The 24,441-nt window shown below is 43.6% G+C and overlaps 1 protein-coding gene across 4 annotated transcripts in view; it reads right to left on the bottom strand.

Annotated features, from left to right (window-relative positions):
- The window catches only part of rtkna (rhotekin a), a 54,681-nt gene that overhangs the window by 4,751 nt on the left and 25,489 nt on the right, over positions 1 to 24,441 (bottom strand). For 3 of the 4 annotated variants that reach the window (XM_019275984.2, XM_019275982.2, XM_019275983.2), the window contains exons 2-6: positions 3,447 to 3,708; positions 2,730 to 2,783; positions 906 to 1,023; positions 589 to 813; positions 343 to 437 (exon numbers count right to left, since the gene is read on the bottom strand). In XM_019275984.2, the coding sequence (XP_019131529.1) occupies positions 343 to 437; positions 589 to 813; positions 906 to 1,023; positions 2,730 to 2,783; positions 3,447 to 3,708 (754 nt within the window). Of the gene's footprint in view, positions 1 to 342; positions 438 to 588; positions 814 to 905; positions 1,024 to 2,729; positions 2,784 to 3,446; positions 3,709 to 20,086; positions 20,605 to 24,441 lie in introns of those variants that run through there. The other variant, XM_027277711.1, reaches the window with a different exon arrangement.

Raw genomic sequence — 24,441 nt, 5'->3', positions numbered from 1 at the left:
ATGAATAAAACACTAGGGGCCTGTCTGTCTGAGGTCTGGGCCCTTGTTAGCCCACATCATTACAGCTTTACACAGCAGTCACCTCACTAGCACGGCCTTTATTACAGTGACCTTGACAATGGCTGTCTGTCAGAGAACACGGGTAGGACAGAGGAAGGGGGAAGGGGGACGAGAAGGAGGAGGGCAGGAGACGCACAATACGCTTGGTTTAAGGGAAATTATTAGAATGCAAGGAGGAAAAGTGATGAGTGAGAGGAGGAGAAAAAAAACAGACAGATGGCTGATTTGGCAGAGAAAAGGGAAAGATGGCGAGGAGACAGATTGACGAAGGCTGCCACTCACCGTTGCCTGAGATGGTGAGGTCATGTGTGCGAAAGCTGTCCTGGATGTGTGACAGCGACAGGGTGGTATGAGCTAAGAGGTGGTACTTAGGGCCCCTGTCAACACACAGAGAGAGGACAGACATTTATTCTGTGTTCGAGCATTTTAATAGCGAGAAATGATCGCAATAAATATGCCTGAAATGTATTTCTCCCTCTATTCAATATCTACCTGGTATAAAATGCTCACTATGTAAATTAAACTTACGGTACAGAGGGAACTGGCAGCAGAAGAGGAGATGCCCCTCCGTTGCTAACAGGACTACACGGTCCAGGCTCCATGGTTGCCCGGAGCTTCTTCCCAGATGATCGTCCCAGCGAGGAGCTCAGCTTACTGGCTAGTTTCCTCGGCGTGCTCCCTGCTGAGTAGTCGTCCTCTGAGCAGCAACTGTACAGCTCAACGCGCAGCTCAAAACCCGGGCTGGCTTCGTTACTGCAAATGAATACACATGCAATGAAGCCTGTATGCGAGTATCACAGTTTATATGTGGGTCTTTAGAATCAGAAGGCAGGGAGATGACTTACAATACGATGGTGTTGTCAAAACAAATATCAGTGAGCGTCCGGTCTACTATCACCATGTCTGTGTCAAAGATCTCTCCTCCCAGCTGCAGCAGGCAGAACACTGCACAACGGTGAAGCTCTACAAAGAGAGAGGAGGAAAAAGGCAGAACAAACGCGACATTTACGAGACGTCGCAACAGCTTTCGTTCAATTGCATCACTTGAAAAGTCATTTTCAGCTCGAAAAACAGCACCACCTGCAAACCAACCAAAACGTAGGTTAAGTGTTTTAACAAAGTGCTGAGGCCAGAAGCTAGAGAAGGGGTGCATGACCTGAGTAATTAAAGTTTGAAAGATCAGCTCTTCCATTCGGCTGACGAGCACTTTTACTGTGGTGAGTTTCAGTTTTCGCAATCTGAATAGCCAGCTATGTTAAGAACTCCTGTGAAGCATTGTGAACGGTTTTGTGGTTTGAAAACCAAAGCACAATGCTCTTTAATGTTGCAGTATGAGAGCCGGACAACAACAGTCAGTAAAACTATATTATACACATGCATTGGAAAGAAGCTGTAATACCCTATTTGGGTACACATCGCTAAGATTATGGGTAATTGGGTGAATCCGTGTGCCGAAACACACCACCATTAAATCCATTATAACAGTGAGAAATGTATTGTTGTAGTATAAACAGCATGCTCCCTTATGGTTAGACTATTTTCATTCTAATGTGTGTTTTTCTTCTTCTTCTGCTGCTGCACAACCGTGTTCAAACATTTCGTTACTTCTCATTGAAATTCAAGGTTGCCGCTGAAAAGGCTGAGAGAGGTGGTCCGCTCCTACTTATGTGCTTCACCGTCTACGGCACATCCACGCTTAAATATTCAGATTTATTATTCCAAGTATAAGCTCAATACTCCAAACAAATAAAATATGACTGGCCACGTGAGAGATGAACACGCTTTGCTCCTCTTTACCCCCTGGGCTCTCTTTACGTCTCGGTGTGCTTAATGACCTTGACTAACGGCCTCATTAAGCTTTGTTAAGAGTCTACTACCTGTCTCTTGAGTTCATTTATATGCACAGGTCATGCAGATTAATTCCATTCAAGTTGCCAGGGGAGAGGATGAGCACAGAGGCTGTTATAATGACTGCACGGGGGGTTAGCCCACATTGACTCATTGACAAGAGGAGGAGGGGGAGTCAAATAGTCAATATAAAGATTAGCATCGTTATATTTTCAGTGCACCATTGAGTTTTGAAATGTCATCAAAACATCTAAAATGTGATCTGGTTCTCAGTTATACTCCACAGGACAAATTTAGTTTTTCATTATTAGTAGGGCAGCATTCTCCACCCTACCAATAATTACCCAGAGCCAAGAGGCAAAGCCAGCGGGGCTGAACAGTGGGTCAGGTTGTCCTGCCAGGAGTTTCTTACATCTGACAAAATCAATCCCTGTAAAATACGGAGATATCTAGTAAAGCTGCAACACACTGTACTGATCAGTTACAGGAACCGTGCGATGAAGCCTGCATACCGTAGAAAAAGTGTCATGCTGCTCTGTCTGCACAGATCCATGGGTCAGCAGATTTTTTTAAATATTAAAATAAAAAAAAAGTCCAAATCAGTGTTTCACCCTCTAGCCATTGATAAAATGTGATTTTTGATCTTTTTAAAGGCACGAGAAATCCTGCACTCACGCATTCAACATCTTTAAAAAAGCCATTTTTACAACTGTGAGAAACCGTGTAGCATTTCCATCCGAAGCAAATCATTAAATAAATCCTACAGGCATAAATCATTAATCAATGAACTTCTTCACACGCGTACAGAAGTGGCTCCTCACCTCCTTTGTTCTTGAAGTACTCTGTGTCTTTCCACATGAGCGGGATCCGAAGATCTGTAATGACAACAGACAACGGATTAGACCACAAAAATGTTAATCGCCCTTACATCTGAGACCGTGGGTGTAACTGTATGTGTGTGTCTTTACCAATGCTGCTTTCAGTCACAGCCTAAAGTGTCCACGGCTAATTACCGACTGTGTGTGTGTGTGTGTGTGTGTGTGTGTCTGTGTAGCTCTCCAGCTGGGTACCAGACATACAGCAGTGCCCTCATGAACCTCCACCCACAAACACATACACACATGTTTCCAGTCTCACATCACATAAATATTTATCTTTTTTTACCTTCTCATCATGTTCTAAAAACTAAAAAATCAACAACAGCAAGCAAGCAAGAAAAAAAACGATTGTCTTGCTCTCTGTTGTGAATTATCTCTCGTGATTTAAACAGCGTAGCTCCCTGATAATTCATCTGATTGCCCGCTCTCATACTGAAGTGGGCAGCATGTGCAAGTCACCACCTCAGTCAATAAGAAGAGAGTGAAGCATCCTCTAATAGAGAGAGAGAGGAAGCTGGGCGGCTCTGCATTAAATCATAACACTAAATGGACCACCGAGGCTCTGTGTCTTAGATTTTCCATCTTTGCTGTTCCCACTAATCATTTTCCACTCATCTCTCCATCGTGCATACACACAGCTTCAGATGAGGTTGTACTTGCCTGAGATGGCCACTTTTCCTTTGCACGGGAGCCTGTCATCCATCGGCCCTGCGTCCGACGACCTCCGCGTGACCTTCTGCATGACCTGAGCCTCCTTCATCCTCTGCAGCTCCGACATGTAGGCCATGATGCGAGTGCTACAGGTCTGCAGGCTCTTCGCCGCCTCCAGCGCCTGATCTTTCTGCGAGCAGGCGGCCAGCAGCTTGCAGGCCCCATCGCGCATCCGGATCTCATGGTCGATCTTCTTCTGGATGTCGCTGTCCTGCATGGACAAGGGAGGATTGAGAGAGGAGAAGAGGAAAAAAAAAAGATAGACGGTGTAAGTGAAATGAGGCTGAAATGATGGCACGTCTGAAAGAATCTTGTCTTTGATAAATGGAGGAAGAAATTGTTAGAGATGTGCAAGGGGGTGAATTAAGAGGGATAGATAATAGGCTTGACTTCTCTAACAGAGAGCGATACAAAGAAGAGCTTTTTTGGCAGGAATTAAAGAAGGAAGAAGTCTAAGTCTGCAGTACATTACAGGTCTCTTGTGGATACATTAGTGAGGTGTGTCTCTGGAAGCACTCAGGAGTCCGTGTTCAGTGGAGTGTGTGTGTGTGTGTGTGTGTTGCATTGACAATATTAAAAACACATGGCCTTTTGGCCTCTTACGAACGAACCCCTGCTGAGCAGACACGTAGATGCTGAATCATTTAGTGCAAACTTATTCACTACTCACGCACAGAGGGAGCAGCACGTCTCCAGCGAGAGAATAAAGAATGAAGCTGTCAAACACTGAACGCCTGCAGCCCAAATGAGAGACCCCCAGCACGCAAAAGTGCACTCACACACACACACACTTGGAGATTTCTATCTACTGTCCTTATTCTCAGAAAACAACAAAATATTAATAAACTAAATTTAACTTGGCTTCTCTTGGGCAATAAAGTCATCCTGACTTGTACACTTAAGCAGCAGTACACACACACACACTTACAAACCCAAACACATACAGACAGTACAGGTTCCTCAATCCTAAACAGTCTGGCTCTGTCTCTGGAGATGCTGTCCAGAGTTTAAATAAATCTCTAAGCCCCTCTTCACTCTGTCAGCGGAGTGATAGGGATGAGAGAGCACAAAGGGATCCAGGAATAAAACAAAGAAAGTCGGGTTGACCTCGAGTGTTAGTGCCAGAGCTCTTTTTTTTCCAAGCTAAAACACCTTTAAATCATGCATTTTCATAAACTTTGCATCGATCCAAGGAATATCGATCAGTAAGGTCGTCTTTAAAGAGCAGGTTAGACAAATTAGGAGAACATGAAGTTCACTCTGTGCCTAAAATGAATGAATGAGCAGTTGGCATGCAACACCTGCTGGAGTATGTGGATGTGTGTGTGTGTGTCCTCTTCAGCGATTCATTAACAAGCTCACACTCTCCCCACAAATATTCCCTAATGCTCCTTTTGCCCTTCTTTCCCCAGCCCTCCTCTCTGCCTGATAAATGCACCTTCTCCTCCTCTACTCTCACAGCCCTCATTTATCTTCTCCCCTCTCTTTGCCAGATTCTTATGAATTTTTTATTCTTTTGATTTAAGCTTTTATACTTTCACTGCTCATTTTCTTCCGCCTTCTCTCGCACTCCATCCGTTCCACTTCACTGTCTTCAATCAGCTTCCCCCCCCTTTCTTGCCCTCCTCTTTCTGCTTTCTACCTGCCTCTGCGTTAGCGTGACTCCCGCGCTTTGTTCAACAGAGGCGCAGCGGGAGAGGAATTAATGCAGCTTGGACATAAAAGTCCACATTTGGACGCAGATTCTCGCTTGGACGCAGTACACTTCGGAATGAGGGTTTTTGATTAACCACTGAATTGGGGAAAAACTAACATGCTTCTTGGGATATAACCACACTTGCTCTTCATGGTTGGTGAAAGCTTCACTAACAGCTGTAAATCATACATAATATCCAACTACCCCGTCTCCAAACCAAACCACCAAAACATTAAAAGCACTGTCTGTAATAGTCTGACATGCAGACTTGCATGGTAGGATATTAAAAGGTGCTTTCTCCTCTGAAACACTGCCAGGGTAAAAAAAATTATCAGAGAGCACGATGGAGTGTATTTATACTGATGAAGATAATGATCGGTCTACAGTCGTGTAAAAGCTACACCGTGGATTCTGAGCACAATGTAGCTGCACAAATAAGCCTGTCATTAAATAAACACTTTCACTGACTGAAAACCAATTATAGCACACTTGACTGTGAAAGAAAGCAGAGCAAATTACAGCAACAGTGTAAACATAGATATCAGTTAACTACTGGATGATTGCAGTGGAGGATTCTTTTTTTTTATAGTTCAAGTGTTTATGAGAGTTTGACTCGTTGATTGAGTTGATTTTCAATCATCCGAGTGTCTTTTTTGGAGAGAGAATTTTATTGGTAATTAATTAGGGGAAAAGAGAGGAGGAAAACACACGTCTAAGCCTGCATTTGTGTGATATTTACGCAGTGAATACTTTATAATAAGAGAGGCTTAACAGAGAGCAAGAGAATAACATATTCATATTTCAAAAATCACCAGGATGACAATAATGAGCACTAGGTTTGCAAACATATACATCTTTGTTTCAAAGGTCCTACTTTCAGGGAAGACAGACAAGATTCAGCACCGACACAATTATCTGATAAATCGATTAATTAACTGATGACAACTTTAGTCATCAGTTAATCATTCACCAAGTTATCAAACAGAAAACTGCTTCTTCAAATGTCAAGATCTTCTTTCTCACTCTAAATTGCCTTTGAACAAAATAAAGAATCTGAACGCACTTGCATATGAGAGATAGATAGATCACGCTGTTGACATTATTATTGACTATGACTGATTATTTGATCAGAATCATTAGCTGTAAGTGGTATAAATAAAAGCAGGGGAATGAATTTAACTAAAGATGAAGAGAGAAACGAGCTCAGGCTGTGTCCAAATGTCCTTGTCAATAGTGGCACCACAGCCCATGCTCCATGCACCACTGAGCTGGAGGCTAGCCAGCCAGCTTTGAAGCAGTCCACACACACATATATAGTACACACACACACGCATACACAAAGTGAAGGAGCTGTCACCACAGTCCAGTACCATGAAGCGGGTCTTAGAGTGACCCGCTAGGAGGAGGTCCTGTATTTATAGCAGCTAAATTAACAGGCTTCTCCTTCAGGGGATCTCAGAATAGAAGACGGGCAGCCTAGATCTAACTCTAATCCACGCGTCTGTCTGCATGTCGGTCCAACAGACTGACAGAAACACTCACTGACTGGCAAGTAAGAGGTAAACACACCAAACAACACAGGCTTACACAACACAGGACAAATGTCTAGAGTGGATGATAAACCCATTTTCCTTTTTTTAAATCTCTCACAAGCACATGCAAACAAAACACACACACACACACTGTCACAGCGATTCCCCTCACACATTGTCTTCAGAGTGGCAGGTGTTAGACCAGTGGGCAATGCCAGAGAGGCTGGCTGCCTGTGATGGTGGTTATGGGGACAGCAGCCAAGATAGAGGGTTAAGCAAGGGAAGATGGACGACAAGGGATGCAGCGATTTTTTTATTTTTTTTTTTTTGGTATCAAGCAGCGACACAGAGGGGGAGTTAAAGCTGTCAAAGAAAACAAGGAGAGGAGGGAGAGAGAGAGAGAAAGAAGAAAGAAGGAGATATGGGCTGACGGGGTGAAAGCTCTGGGTGGAGTGTAGGAGGCAGTTGAGCGAAAAAAGAGATGTGTAAGGGAAGTGCAAGTGGGGAGGGAAAAGAAAAAGAAATCACTGAATGTGAAGAGACAAGCAGGGTATTGGATGAGGAGGGAGAACGACAAGCAAGAGATACTGGATGCATGAAAAAAATGCAGAAAGTGGCAGCGAAAGTGACGTGGCAATTAGCGAATGAAGAGACAATTTGGCGACAGAAAAAAGAGGTGGTGAAACGAACACGAACAAAACTGCTACGAAGGTAACGAGGCATAAAGCTCTGGAAATGAGCAGGCGTGGAATTAATTGGGAGAGAGTGTCATCGTCTGAGGGGAAAGCAAGACGAGCGCGCCTCTTCAAAACTTGACAGCTGCTTCTCAAACCGTGGATTTCTGAGGACATCCCTGCACCGGATGATCGGTACTGAAGTACTGAGAATACTCCCTCCGGAAAAAACTCACATACAAGAATTTAAGATATGGCAACCAGAAACTTTGGAGCTGACTATCCAATCAAATATCTGATAAATCGACTGTGTTACAGGGTTTTTTTTTTTGCAATAAACACAACTTCAAGCTAAAATATATTTTGAAGGCATCACGCTATGACGCACACAGTATGCATAATGCCAATATAACCTTTCAGCAGGTAATTTTACGCCTCGGTAGATACCAGATGGTCACTTCCTCTGTCACCTCTCCATCCCCGGCCGACTGTGTGTGTGTGTGTGTGTGTGTGTGTGTGTGTGTGTGTGTGTGTGTGTGTTGATCCTCACTTGTGTGTCTGTGGGTGTGACACGAACACACACACACACACCTACACAAACAGGCGCATGCTGGTTTGGGGATTTGACGCCGCCGCAGATGGTGTGTAATGGTTTGTTTACGATGTGTTGTTCTGCGTGAATAGGCTTTCCTGTTCAGATTACTGACCCTCGACCTCTAACCTCTATCCCCGAGCAGACCAGACGACTGCAGTTAAAGCACAGAGCGAGTCCATGGGGTTAGGTTTAACGCACAAATAGGGATGAAACACAACAAGGACAATGCGGTTTGCTCCGTGTAGCAGAAACATACTGATTCCAAACACTTGAATGATGGAAGCCACAGAAGCTTCTGAATAGTTGGTGTTTAAATTTCTGAACACGATTTATAAATTGTGAAATGCAGAAACTAGTTTTAGAGCTGGATCTTCACCAGCATATATTTAGCCATTGGTTGCCATCGTTGGTCAATCCATCCCTTTGGTCCTGAGTGTAATATCTCAACGACTATTGGCTGGATTGCTGTGAAATTTGGAAAATTTGGAGGACGAATCCTCCGAACTTTGTTGGGATTACTTGATTTTTCCTCTAGCGCCACCGCGAGATGGATATTTGTATCTGGTACATACATTCATGCTCCCCCTAAATGATGAGTTGTAATCACTTGCGCGATCCCCTGACTTTTCATCTCAAGCCATCACCAAACCAAACATTTAACTTGGGGTTAGGACTAAATACTTGTAAAAACGAATGACTTTACCGTCTGCCTCGGCTGTACTTGTTTTTGGAGCCACCATCGCACGATGGTGAACATGGTAAACATTATACCTGCTAATCAGCATGTTGTCACTGTGAGCGTGCCGACATTTAGCCCAAGACACCGTGCCAAAGTAGCCTCCGATAGCACGAAGGTTTTGGGTTTTATTCGAGAAATAGCATGTGCACAAGAATGTGCTGCACATCTGAATCACATGCACATACGCAAGAGACAATCAATCAATATTGTTGCCTCTAGAGAATGTCCTTCTGCTTCTTCTTTACAGAGGAGTCAAGGAAAGTGCTGGAATGGATTCTGCATCCTCAAGTCGAATAAAAACGGTGTAACCTTTTCTTCTGTGCCGACTCTGAAGTTGTTTTCTTTGTGAACGGACAGGAGCAGCGTCAGCCAACACAAAAGCTGGTCAGACAGACCAGACAGAGTGAAAGAGGCTGACAGAAAAGAGAGAGAAGTGGAGAATAACAACAGCAGGACTAAAACGCACTCAGACAAAAAGTGGCACAAAAGTCTCGCTCACCCATTCACACACAGTCAAAAGAAGAACAAGCACAATCTGTCAATCTTCATGAACGCTGACACAAACTCGCTCCGTCTCCATTTCACAAACACGACCAAGAATTGCAAATTCCTGACCACTCCCATACGTTGGGATTTCACTGACCAGACTGCTGGCTTTCAATTAGCCAGCCACAACTATGTGCCTCGCCTTCCTCTCCACCCTCTTCCGCCACTTTCCCCTCATGCTCTCCCTCTTCCCCTCTTTACTCTGTCCCGCACCCAGAGTACGGCTGCAGTTTTAAAGGGTGGAGGGAGCGATTGAGAGAGACAAATGAAGAGAGAGAGGGAAAAAAAATCAATGGCAAATTAGCTGAGAGAGGGAGAGAGAGAGAGAAAATGAAAAGTGAGAATGAAGATACAAGCAGACTGTAGGGAGAGTTGGAATAATGCTGGAGAAAGAGGAAAAGATTTGTGAAATACAGGTGAATGGATACAATTTGTTTGGTGGGTGAATTGCTGGGATGTTGGAGGGGAGGAAAAATGCATTATCAGACTTTGAGTTTAACACAAAACATGTGTCACTATCATACTCACACCCACAGACACATTGAGTGCAATCTGTACACATATGTACAACCATTTACAGAAGACATAGCCTGGAGTCAGATTAGGGGAAAACAGAAAACAGACCAACAAACCCAAAACCACTCAAAAACAATGGTCCAATTCACAGAACAACGTCTCTATAGTGTTTCAGACTCCAGCTGCTGCTGGGAAAGTCAGGGCACAGCAACAGTGAAGTGGGAACTGGTTGGGTACTGGTCATGGCAGACAGAGGAGGAGGAGGAGGAACAGTAACTGGGTGGAAGGTTTGCATTTGACTTTACGACAGCAAAGCTGGCTACAGAGCAGTCCAAGTCTCTTTTCAGTGCAAGGACACACATAACACACATTCCCAGGGCGCTCTCATACAGCAAAATGCACCCTGGTCTAGGTGCCAAGATGCTGATGTCATTATTGAGGTGATTGCTATGAAGTTCACTGTGAACCACCTCCCCTCTCTTCCCCTTCCGACAGCTTATGCATTCAATTATTCGCTTACAATAGAGACTGTTTGAGCTCTGGTTGCATGGAAAACTGTGTGTGTGTGTGTGTATATGTGAGAGTTTGTCCACATGTGCTTGTGTCTGCGAGTGTGTGTCCAAATGACTTTGCAGCCAGCTGTTCTCACACAAAGGCAGTGTGTTTCAATGCAGCTGGGTCCCAGAACACACGGGGCGGAGTCTGAGCAGAAAGTGCTAAAGAGAGGAATAATATGCATACGTCTGTGTCTTAAATCATGTTTCATACTGGAGGTGGGACGGAATATGCCCATGCATGCAAACAAGTGCATGCGAGCGAATCGGTGCACATTCTACTTGCAAGTGCATTTGTTTTTTTTTTGGCTGCCGGCCCTAAGGAGAGCAACAGTGGAGTGAATTTCAAGCTATAAAACAAATTGTTTAGAGCTACGAGAGAGCACAGGGAGCTTAGAGTCTGCCAAGCAGTGATCACTTCAGCAATTTATAGGCACACTAAAGCTTGATGGCTCTTACACGGCTGTGCACACTCAGCCTAATACACCGGGTCTGCATTATCATATAGTAGCATAGCGGGGAGAGGCAGCAGGCAGAGGCAAACCAAACTGCACAATCATTTGAAGGCAATGCATAGGTGATAATAATGGCAAGTGTGTGAGCTCCTGTGCGTGTGTGCGGGTTCGCATATCTTACTGTGTGACTGTGTGTGGTCTCTAGGCACGTAACTAACAAGCCTGGAGAGTATAGATTTATGAAAGACTGTGTACAGTTTCCAGACCAGACTCATAAATAACTGTGGGCTGGAAAAAGAGGTGTACATTCAGCCTGCAGGGTAGTTTATTATGAGTAACAACAGCACAAAAACACTAATAACAGCAAGGCCCCCTCCTGTTCCCCTTCCATCTCATCTCTAAGAGGACCAGGGGGAACCAACTAGGCTGCTTTCAACACACAAAATAATACCATGTTCAGATATAATAACCCGGGATTGCAAATCCTCTCTGACTTGTAGAGCTGAATCTAAAAAGAAGAAAAACTAAATATCTCTTGGAGGATCCAAACAGACCATAGCAGAAAGATGTGATGGAAATAATTATCATATTCTCGAGGAGCTCTGGCATAGTTTTGTTTGTTTCACAGCTCTAAAGTGAAGAAACAAGTTCTGCAGCTCCTGACGAGAAAGCAGACAAGAGTTGTCGCCAAGCAGCTTCCTTTTCCAATCAAACAGTAACGGACAAACCCTAATGAGAGTTATTGGCAAACTGGACTGTCAGGGGGGGCTGCAAGAGGCAAATTAATGAATTAAGAAACGCACACACACAGCAACACTGTAACCTCATCAGTGAACTTTACTGGCACGGTCAGTGCTGTTCTCTGCAGGCCTGGAACACAGCTACCGACTATTATACAAGTTGATACTGTTATTAACTGATTAGCCAGCTTTTCCTGTAAGCCAGGAGCCCATACAGAGAAAAGAGAAGGGGGGTTAGGAAAGAACAACCACGAAGCAGGTCCTTCTAAACCTCTGATCAAAGACTGCTGTGATCTCGCTTAGTGAGAACACATCCCTAAGAGGGGAGATAGAGCAAAGGGGATTTAATCACATTAAAAGATACACACAAAAAGGCAAAAAAAAGGAACGGATGTGACATTATAATCCACTCCGTGCTGGAATTTTTCAAGTCGGTTACAGCGCGTTCTTTCTCCAACACGTCAAATTACTGTTTGACGAGAGGTGTTAGTCTGTGAATGGAAGTTGGCTGTGTCGCTTATCGCTCATGCTGATATGGGCTGCGAGGAGCTGGGCGGAGTTATGAGGCACAAAAAAAAAAAGATGACTCTTCAAAGAACCTTAGTGTGTGTGTGTGCAAGTGTCATGGTGACTGACAGCTCTCGGTATGACACATTACCTCACACCTCGGGTAAAAGTGGGGGAGGCGAGGGACACAGCGACACAGCGACAGGCCTTGGATTTGATCTCTGCAATGCGCCCAGGCTGGTCGGACGAAAATTTTTCTTCTGGTATCACTTGTTTGGTTGTGTATTTTGCAGGAGTTCTCCATACAGCATGGAAATGCATAAAAGTATACTGGTGTTTGCTTACAGCACTACATTCCTCTGCAAAAATGCCAAATTAATGAGGGGCTTACTGCTGGAATGAAAATCAACAATTCCCACGATGCATACGAAGAAATAACAAACACAGAATCAACCTCAGAACAAACGCAGACTCTTTTTTTCCAGTATGTTAATGTTCACGTCTCTATTTCCTTTTCATGTCAGCAATCAACTTCAACTAAATGAGATGTTTTTAACATAATGAAACCCGGCAATGGCAAATCAAGCTATGGGATTGAAAGCATGTACAGATCATGATCATGGATGAGAAGGATGTAGAAGAGGGAGGGGAGGGGGACAAATGGTAGGAGGGTGTAGAGGGCAAGAGGTCACAGTGCCTGCAGTTTCCCAAAAGAGAGTGGCATCCCTGCTGGGTCCCGTACTATTAAGCTGCTTTTCATCCTCAGTGGGGTGAGGGGAGGGGCTGGTTATCACACTCATCCTAACACTTGCTATGCAGCACACTGTAACACACTTGGAGAGCTCTCATTAGCTGATTTTTTTTTTTTTTTAAGCAAATAAGCGCACCCCCAAACCTTCCCCCCCTCCCCTGCTGATGAATAGTTTCAACAGCTTGACAGAATTTCAGCGACACACACACACACACACACACACACACACACACAATGCTCGACTCAGTAATCCCAGGCTTTCCTTCTTGTCTGAATCAGGATGAGGAAATCGGGGCTAATTAGCTCAGCCGGCCTAACTAGTATTTAAGCCTGCCAAACTCTCCTCCCTGTCGTCTCTTACCTCTGCTCTCTTTGTTATGCTGCAGACACACACGGAGAGGAGCAGATACAGTGCGAAGCATGAAGGGCTAAGACCATATTAATGCGGATAAATCTGAAAAAATGCATTATCCCTCTCCAGTTTCAAAAACTGTAGATTCCAAAACACTAGCGGCGGGTAAAAACAGAGCTTTTAGAAAATCCTGCAATATTTGACATGTCATGTGATTAAAACTTTCATAAACAATCTTACACGTCCAACAAACATTTCACCATATGGTTTTGTTATTTGCCAGCTGCTAATAAACTTTTGGTGTTTGTTTTGGCATCTCAGTCCAGATTTTTAATAACCATCTGAAAGTTTTAGCTTCACTGGAAAACTCATCATACATCCCAAATATATGAATCCAGCCTACTTTTATTTAAACTGAATAAAAGCATCTATTTTATGATAGCTTGTCGTGCCAATAGTTTTTGGACTGGCAGGTATTTTTACCCAGTAAGCACACAGATGGTCCATGCTTTGTATTTATTCTGTGTGTCCACTATTCTTTCTTCTTCCCTGCACTCTGCCAGGATACTCCACAATTCAATTGTGCTTATTACAACTTGGTCCTTATAGAGGTATAAGTAATCAGACTGTATTGTTAAGCAGCGTCTGTTGTCTTAACCAATACTGGGATATTGCAATCAATGTAAAAGTAGTTACTTTCTCTGTCTGCCCTCATATATTCTGTGTTTTTAGCCAAGAGCTCTGTAGTTGAAGCTGCTTTTATCGTTCTCCATTATTCATCACTGTTGCCTTATTTAGACTATATGGCCACACGTGTATATATATATATATATAAAATGCACATGTATAACATGTGCTGCCCCCACGTGAGTTCTGTTTGGAGGGGAGGAGATGATTTTGTCTCTCATGAAGGTTGGACAGGACAAAGGCAGACAATAACAAAGCAGCGGTGAGGCTTTGTGTATCCATTTCCTTGAATCACTATCGATCAGTGAGAGCCCTGAAGTGAATGCGGCTCATTAGAATATTCATGAAGCTGCAGGACTTGACTGAGCTGAGATAAAGGCAAAGGCAGATATGACTGAACTGACCCTCGGCCCCTTTGGCCTCAGGGCAGAGCGGCCAAGAAAGGGACAGATGAGGCACGGCTGGAGGGTGTGTTTCATGTGTGTGTGAGTAGAGATGGATTGAGGCTTATGCACTGATAATGAAAGCCACTTATTTCACAGTTGTAACAGTATCTTTACACTCCACTGGTCAGCAAGAATGTGCAAAACTGAAAACAACTAGACTTGACATGCAAGGCCATACAATGTTATTTTACAGCCATGCAATATATATGGCATTAATGAATAGCAGACATGAATCAAAAGCTGAGGATTATTGCTGTCACAGGATAATAAAAGTAGTATTAGTTTCACTGCTTTGATTAATGACACAGTCATATTAATGTCATAGGGAATATATGTAAGGTGAGATCCACTCACAGTCCCTGAGTCTGTCACATTGGTTCCACCCTTCTGCCACTTCACAGCACTTACAGGCTGCTCTGGTTACTAATGGTCCACATTAACCCTTGGAGTCTCTCTCTCTGTATGTGTGTGTGTGTGTGTGTGTGTGTGTGTTATGCATATGCATGTGTGCGTACAAGCATGTGTGTCAGTGTGAGACAGTGAGAAAATTAGTTAGGGGAAGGCGAGGAAGCGAATAAGGGCAACTGAGATTGAGGAGCGAAAAAAGAACAAGAGGGAATAGAATTAATTGCAGAAAGTGTGTTGGTGTGTGCACGGGTGTGTGTATGCGAATGTGTGTGTGTGTGCGTGGTTCTTATCTCTGCTCTCCAGAACAACTTTAACAGATTGAGGGGGGGGGGGAATCAACATTTACATACACGCACACAAACTAGCAGAAAAACCCAAAACTTCTACACTCTCTTTCACTTGCAGCACTTATCTACACACTGCACAAACAGACACCAGTTCACCATAATATTTATTCTGCCACGACAGAACAATGCACAGACTCTATCTGCTGACATGTACATGTACCATAAAGCCGGCTGACATGAACAGAGCTTAGTCGGGCTCTCTGCAATTTAAAGTAAACCCCATTTGTCTTTTCCTGCTTCTGTCGGGAACGAGAACAAAGCATTAATCTACACGTGACAGATAAACCATGCAAATAACACACATTTACACAGACAATACTGCGGCATGTTTTAATTAAGGTTGAACTGATAAATCGCAGCAGTAACGGCCTTTCATTACTGTATACAGTGTGCATGCTAGGATGAAATGTAATTTTCTTTGTGCTACAGATGATACTTCATTTAAATTATGTGTGTGTGTGTGTGCCCGCGTGGAGAGGTTCACTGTCCCATGTGTTTAGATGCAGTTTCTAATCTCTTTTTAACCCGGAAAATTAAAAAGAAGCAGAAGAGTAAATATTATTTTAAGTGCAAATTCAAAAAGGAGATTAGTATGCTCTCAAAACATTGGCTATTGGCCAAGTCGGTCTAAAAATATCAGAGCTGGCCCATGTCGGTCAAGTTTTTCCAGCGTGGAACAAATGCAGAACAGAGGTCTGACACTGACTGCTCAGTGTGGTGGTATTTATGGCAGCTTCCACTCCATAAATACATCCACGCACTGTAGTGCGAGTCTGTAGACTTCACAGATATATAAATGTCGGTAAATATGTTTTATTGTTGCTCTCCAGCGGACCATGCAGGAGTCAAGCCTTTAACTGCGCCCTGCATCCCTTTCACATTCCCCAGCTAGGCAGATCCATGAGCTACTTTGTGTCCTCTGTCACACGCTTTACCCACTGTCTGCAAACATCTAACCCCAACCCACTGTGAGGTATCATGTGAGCAGCAGGATGTGCGCAAGGAATCATGTTTGTGTGTGAGGCAGCGTAAAGCTGAATTTTTGATATTATTATTATCGATTCCATACGGCCATGGCAGCATTTCATCAGAGGGCCAAGGGAGCTGGATTAAGGGAGCCTAGATGGATTATCCATTATGTTATATCTCCGCAGTACTTCTGAGAGTGTGTATGTGTGTCTGTGTGCGCACACATTGTGTGCCTTCGCTTATATCGGTAACACAAGAGCAATTCCACAAAACAAACAGAACGTAATCGTAGATTGACGGATGCAGTGTAAAATGAACAGCTTGCACACACTCACACACAACAGGTAGCAGGTATTAAACAGCCTGTCCGACAGCGCTGTATAAATGACTGACAACCCAGCAGCTGCTTCCGAAGAAAGACATGACAGATAGACGTGGACCGGGTCTCATTGTGATCCACTGCCAGCAGCTCTGCATTAGCTGCCTGTCTTGTGGGACTCTAAACTCTCTCCACCATGACCATCAATCGCTCCGCAATCTCCCTCTGCATAGTCGGGTCATCACTCCTCTCTAATTGTCTGTCTGTCTGTTTATCTGCCTTTCTTCTGTTTGTCCATCACTCCTTTCCTCGTCCAGCCAGACCATCAATCCGCACCTGCATAAATATGTTGTCCCGCGTATGATCTAAAATGGAACGGATTCTCGGTCTTGTCTGACTGTTTGTACTCAGATCCTCGACAACCAATTCATCCAATCGACTTCACAACTGACAGGTGTATTACCGAGAACCACAGGAAGTGCATTATTGAGTGTGAAGCCGTTTGGATGAGCTGTTTGAGAGTTTAGGATGCAGCTGTTCCACACCAACACTCTGTGACCATCTTCTACCCAGAGAGAGATGTAGAGACAGAGCTTGGGTCAATGCCCTCTCTCTCTCTCTCTCAGTGGCACTGGTTATACCTAATGAGGCGTCAGCTAATTTGAGTTTTATTCTAACATTTTGATAACCTACTACTAACATTCAATGATTAATGTCAGCCTGTCCTCTGTAACACCCTGAGAACCAGCTATAACTTCGGTGCCTTTTCTTTCAGCATCTCCGGCACATTCTGAGGTCGTTACTCTATAATCAAGTGTTTTAAATAGTGTATTTTGACATTTTGAATACATAAAACAAAACCACATTCTGCTTTTTAGGTTTGCAGTGTGTCTTTATTTAAATCATTTAGGTATGGCTCATGTTGTAGGAACACCTCAATAAACCGTCTAAACCTTTTTGTAATATTACTGTGTTGTTCATAAACATTAAAAACTGTAGGTCTAAACCTCCGATTCAGAAGTGCTGCATCCAGAACTGTGGGCTCCGGCTCTCTGCAGGTTGATGATATTAAGAAAGCTGCACGCAGCAATACTGAAGGCCAAGCAGCTTCAACATACACTGCACTAGTTCTTGTAATACACAGATATACCCCATCTGTCCTCTGTCCCTCTCTACACTCTCTCTTCTGTCTCTCACTCTCTTTCTTTTTTTTTTTCCCTGTTTGAGGCGCTCGTGTCAGGACAAACCCATCGAGTGCTCTCCCACAACACTTGCTTCTAAAAAGAGAATGAAAAAATAGGACAGAACATTTCCGAGACAGAGTTTTGTCATGGCATGTCAGGGCAGTTTCTGAACTGGCTTTGTTTCGTGTGTATTTGGAAACTGAAAGCAAAGAGAGGACGAACAAAGCTGAAGCAAAAGGGGCTGTGAGAAGGTAAGAAATCCCCAGAGAGAGAGAAAGAGCTTGTATGTATACGTGTAAGTTAAAGGATCTATAATTGGGTGGGTGGAGAGGTAATATTTTGGCAGAGCAGGGGGTATAAGTGGCTCATTTTTCAAACTATTGCCTAGACAACTGGCTGCAGGAGACACACACACAGCAAAGTCCAATTCACCCCCTCCTCCTCCTCCTCCTCCTCAGCTGTTCTCATGCTGTACAGTACATAGAGTAATGGGTTGCAGTCCCCTTCTCAGGCTGAGGAAGTCATACCTATCTCAGCCCCAGCAGCTGCCTCCTGGGAAAAAAAGCAATGGACAATAACAGCAGAGAAAACAGAATGACCTCTGCTGCAGACGCACAGCAGCGCAGAGCAGGGGCAGAGAGAGGCAGCATGCACGTGACTGCAGAGGTGAACGAAGAGAAGGAGGAGAGACAGACTGATACATGGAGGGGAGACGTTTAAGATATGCATCTAGATGGACGGGTAGAGAAAGAGGAGAGGGACGGAAAGCCGGGTGGACAGACAGACAGAGACTTGGCTGCAGAAAGCTCCTCTGCAGTAAGAGGTTATTGATTGTAAGACAAGGGCCGAAGGATTCCATGGCTAGTGAACTGACACAGGATGCTGATGATTCCCCCTGCTTGCATGATTGCAAACGCAAAGAAAAGCAGAGATTCATTAAACAGAGAACTGTTTAACTGCAGCGCACGATGAATACGGCACAGAAAGCATCGGGAAGACTGAGGATTGAGGATGATGTGTAGAGTCACACTGAGGAGGAGCTCTGGCACATAAGTGACCTTTTCACTACTAATGATCAGAGATGACTGCGGTTGTAACAGTAGTAGGGACAAAATGAACACACACCGCACACTTTGAGCTCTCTATGTACTGCACACACACACACACACACACACACACACACACACACACACGAGTGTGTGGCTGTATTCCAGGAATGGAAAGATCACATCTGTCTTGCTCTTTCAATCTCTGAGTGATGTTGATGCAGGTGACCTTTTAAATCAACGAGACTAAAGTCTCACTCTCACACTCTCTCGCATCAGGAAGCGGCCTGTCATTAGGTAAAGTGAAGCCAATCAACCGTCATGGATGCAGCCAGTTGTTGGGTTAATCTGTGCATGGATAGAGTTTCAGTGGTGATAGAAAAAGTTGATTATAGGAAGTGGTCAGAGCTACCAGTCTGTGCACAAACCAAGAAACTAGAATGACTGCCTGTCACACACAGCATGTCGAGGAAAACATTTTTTCGGGGCTTTTCTTTTCAGTACTTTTCTGCGGTTTGCTGTGCGTGTGTTTAAGTCAAAGCATTGCTTCCTGAAATAGAAATATGAATATATGACAGACATGTCTCGACTATGTGGATTAGCATCCTCAGAGCCAGCAGCCTCATGTGAAAAGCAATGCAATTATATTATTTCATTGCTGTGAAATAAAAAAAGTGAAAATATTCTCACCTGTGAGAGGTCCTTTCTACACCAGCGTTCAAATTAAGTGAGACTATTTTGAGCGCTGCCAGTTCAAGGCGTTTTTCGGAAAGACTTATTCACAAGAGAGTGTGGAAAGGTTGATGACTGGGAGATGTAAGTCATTATTGCAGTAATATCCCACACTTGTCACATTGTTCCAGCTCTGAGAGGCTGGGTGAGATGTCACAGTGCAGTCAGACAACGTGAAACTGAGAGTTACAACCCCCCTTTACCAAAGAAACAACCAGCAGAGAGACAGAGAGAACCGATTGACTGCCACTTTATGGAACATGTTGTTCCAAAACTCCCTTAAAAAATGTCTTTAGACATAAATCATTATTATTAATAGGAATGATTAACTCGTAGAACATGACACACACAATAACTCACAAATCATTAGGAGCCACTGTTTAATTCAGCATGAACATTTTGGAAGTGGTTCATATTTTATTCCACCAATCATCTTCCACTTAGAAAGACACATGGTCGTCCAAAGAGCAGTGTGTGAGCCAAATTTAAAAGTTGTGGTTTTTATGGATTAAATCAGCTGCGAGTCGAATTAATCAAAAAATCTTATTGATTTGTATTGATTGGGTTCAATCAGACGTAGATAAACAAGGCAACTTTAAAAAAGCCAGCTCTCCAAACACATTATCAGAGTCAACTTGCTACAATCAACACGACATGTCTCCAGATCGCAGTCTGCGTAATCACAGTGTCACGTGTCATTACAACTGCCTGACGTTTTCGATTTCATCTAAAAAACAAAAACAAACTTTAAAGTGCTCTGATCATACGTCTGGAATAATAAAAAACATCCTTACCCTCTGATTCTTTGAGTTGTTCATCCTATTCAAAGACGAGCACTCCGCTTCCCAACTCTCCAAAACTGGCAGCACGGGAGCTTTACGCAACACCAAAAAGGTCCGTTCAATGCCCCAACACAAACCCCGTGAAATACCTTAACTCAGATTTTCCCTTCGAGGCAGCTCCATTTGTAGGCAAAATAAAAAAAGAAGAGAAATATCCACTGACAATCCGAGAACAGCTGCCGTGTACTGAGCAGAAGTTGTTCAGGATCCGCGCAGGAATCACTAACGCCATGCACTCTTGGTATTTTGGGAAGGATAGCGGTCATGTGTTTGAGCCTCTCTCTGTGCTGTCGTCATTCCCATCGGCATCGTCGTCGTCCTAGAAGCCCCAGAGCTCCAGTCCAGATTCACACACACACACACACACCACCACCGGCACCGGCACTAGAGAGGACAAAGACTGACCGACTGATGGACCAACCGAGAGCCGTTTCTGAGGAGGCGGGTGTGTGTGTGTGTGTGTGTGTGTGTGTGTGTAGCTGCGCGCAAGCAGAAGAGAGCGACAGTGGCTGTCAAAGCTTCAGGAACCTCCAGGGGTCCTTGAGGAGCATCCCAGGGGGCGTTGGCAGCAGCTTACATACAATAAATAAGATAGATGTAAATGTACCAAGATGATATTTTCCTCTCATGTGTTTGTTGTTGTCAGTCACACACAGATATGTTTGTAGCCCATGAGGTTTTGCAGGGTCCATCTGAAATCCTACAAAATGGCAGCACATGGGTCTAAAGCTATTTGCTATTTGGGGAGAAACAGACATAAGACGGATTTGGCAGCTCCGAGTTTTGGCCACAGTTTGAAGTGGGTTGCAAGTGTGTCAGTAAAAATCCACTGTGGTCGCTTCTGTGCCTCCACCGCCCACATTGGAAAAAAGACCTTTTTTCTTTTTTTAAAGTTATGACTCAAGCTATTTTTCACAAGGCACTGGTCAATATGCTGTTTGGATTGCTGTGCAGTGCAGGCACAACATTGCCTTTTTTTTCTCTCCCACGTGTCCTTGCTCGCTCCCGTGATTCAAATAAGCAGCTGAAAAAGCATTCTCTCTACATTTGAGTTCACAGAAGTGTCTTTTTCTATCAAGTTTAGTCATTGAATTTAGACATTGATGATTGCGTTGTTTGCAGTCAGACACACAAGACAGTCACAGCAACAAATAATGCAGCAACTTCAGGTGAGATAACCCTGTGTATAGAGAGTATAAGAGTATTCACATTTTAAGCCCATGTAGGATCAATACAGGGATAGTTTAGGCAGTAAGAACCTCTGGTAATATGTGTTTTATATTGGGCCGGTGATATTATGCAGACAAATCAGTATCTGTGTATATGTTATCCGATATGCATGAGTATAAAAACTGTGTTTTTCTGCTATATAATGCAGAAAGAAATGCTGGTGGAGACATATTAATGTCTGTGGTTTACAATACTGTGCGATACAAGCAGCACGGACATAAGAGAGAAGGAGCAGTGTCAAGAAGAAGAAGAAGAAGAAGAAGATATACTTTATTAATCCCTCAATGGGGAAATTCTTTTTTAACTCTATTTTTTATTTACATGCATTTTAACCCGGACACACACACATGCAGTACAACGGCATAGACATGCAAATGTGGAGAGAGATGGTGGAGTGATGGGCAGCCAGCCAGACCAGCGCCCAGTGAGCAGTTGGGGGGAGGTCAACTAGAACTGGTTGAAATGTATATGTTAAATTATTTAACATGTTAAAAGGATCCATCCATCCATTTTCAGTAACTGCTTATCTTTCCAAGGTCGCAGGAGGCTGGAGCCACGAGGCAGGGTACACCTTGGACAAACTGCCAGCTCATCATAGGACACATAAGGATAAACACATTCACACTATGTGCAATTTAGAGTCACCACTTCACCTGCATGTCTTTGGCTGTGAGAGGAAGCCAAAGCACCCGGAGAGAACCCGTGTAGACACGGGAGGAAGATGCAAAGCACACAGAAAAGACTCGACTGGGGCATTCGAATCTGGAACCTTCTTCTTAGTATTCAACTTAAATATTCTTCCTTCATTTCAGCTCTAAAAGTCACTATATCAGCTACCATATCTGCAATCTGTGACTTTTTCCCTCTAAAAATCAGTATCATCAGTCACAGAAATCCCATATCTGCCAGGCTCTAATGTTTATTAAAATGATTTGTTGGCACTGAAAACTGAATAATTCTACTTGGAATTGGACAGTGATTAGACTAAATAAATAAAACTAATGTTCCAATATCAAAACACCACAATGCACCACAAATAATACTGGCCAGCAACCCAAAGCTGCTACATTTATATGACAGAACAACTCTCATTGCAGGGAAAATAAAAATCTCCATCCGTCTCCCTCCACCCTTTCTCTTTCTTTGCTTGCCTCCGCTCATTGCCTATGTGCACAGCAGGAATATGTTGTGCAGCGGAGTGTATCGCCTTGTCGACCGGTGATGTATGACAGTGATTTGTGGGCAGGTGGAAATGGAAAACACAGACGAGTCCGGCTAGAATTAAGTGTGGGAATAAACCGGGGGTTAGGGTGAATCAGCTGACTGTGAGTTTGGCTCCAGGATATCCGCACTGGAAAACTAATAGTGGAGTGGTCAGGACATTTTTTATTTTTTTTTTGCAAACACGAGGCCGCAAAGCATCAAACGCTGTTCCTATTTGTACTGAAAAGGGGATACAGTGAAGGAGGATTAAAAAACCACAGCACTTGTTTTGTTGTGTGTTGTTTGTGGGTGAGATGAGAAGTGGAATGAGATACACAGTCCAGAGATGCAGCAGATGACATGTAGGAGGATCAGGATGGAGGAGGAGGAGAGAGTCAGTCTGTGGGCAGCCTTGGCGAATGGCAACAAAGCAACAAAGTCCATCTTATTGGTGCAGTAATACATCTGTGCATCAGGCGAGGAGCGAGTACAGCTTTTTACATCGAGCTCAGAAAAACATATGAGGGAGTGCTTTGTCATGGCATTCGCTTCACCGCATGGACACTCCCACAGAAACCAAAAACATCAAACACCAACATGAATGTTACCAAACTCATACAGTATTTAACATGGACCTTCTTATACTAATCTAGTTCTCTGTTTGCTCATCTCTCTGTGTGAGTAGACGTGTGCAACGAAAACAAGATGAGCCTTGATAACACAGGGATTTAGAGCTGTAAATATCCCAACCAGTTAATCAGATTAAGGTTTCATCAGCACGTAGCTGACAGACAGAGAGGTGCAGTCAGAGACTGATGTACACTCCTGTTTGGGAGGGTCGTCATCAGGGAACAACACGTGTCCACATTTGAAAAAATGTCAATGTTCACCTGTTAAATCAGAATATTGTACTGAAAAAACACTAAATTTGTGAACATATTCAAAGGAATCTGGTTAGAAAATAAAGCACATACTTAGAGTCAGCTGCTGAATGAGTCAGTGGGCCCAGCTGAGTGACTGATAGCATCATTCCCAGTGTCATTACAATGCATTTCACAGGATGAGAGGACATTCCTCCAGTCAGACTAACCTACACAGCCCTGCCCCTCTGAGACTCGGGCCCTTCCTATTGACTCTCTGACTGAAGAGTGTTTTTCCTCTCTGCTGCGACTGTACGTCCTCAAGACCCTTTTCCTTCCGACTGTGGATAGAGGAGCCTATTGTAGCCACGTGTCTAATTATAGAGCTCCTTTCAACACCGTTTCTGTTTAATTTGCAAGGAGCTTGAGCAAGAATTAAATCTTAATTCCTATCACGGCCTGGAGGAGTAACTGCACAGTAAATAAGCTTTTGATTTGAATCTGATTCTGCTGTGCATTTTGCTTCCACATAATTCGGCCTCTTTTTTTTCACAGCCCTTTTGTTTGAATAAAAGGTCTCTGGGCAATTTCACATAAACTGACCCAAAGGAAGCACTGAACTGCACGGATAAGCTTCAGTTAGTTTATTGCACGGTGCCCGGGAATAAGAGTAAAAACACAAGTGTGTGAGTGTGTTACCTTTCTCTTCTTGCTACCACCATAGTTTTCTTTTATGGTTGCAATTATTTAGCCAAATAGTGCAGTACATGTGGAACACACTATACTCTGCTGAACATAACTGAATGATTTAACAATGTGTATTTTAATTCACACTATAACTATACAGGAATGGAATATTAGGTCCACTTGGGGTATCCACTATTCTACAAAATGACCTGCAAGCTTTATTTATGAAGTGTACAGCACAACTACAGTATGCATCTGTTTATTTTTTACTGATTTTCATCATTTGTATTACAGCAGAATCCCTCATATTTAAATGAGGCATGGAAG

This window comes from Larimichthys crocea, chromosome III (assembly GCF_000972845.2).
Source record: "Larimichthys crocea isolate SSNF chromosome III, L_crocea_2.0, whole genome shotgun sequence".
Taxonomy (NCBI): Eukaryota; Metazoa; Chordata; class Actinopteri; family Sciaenidae; genus Larimichthys; species Larimichthys crocea.
This window is presented reverse-complemented; position numbering and strand designations above follow the sequence as displayed.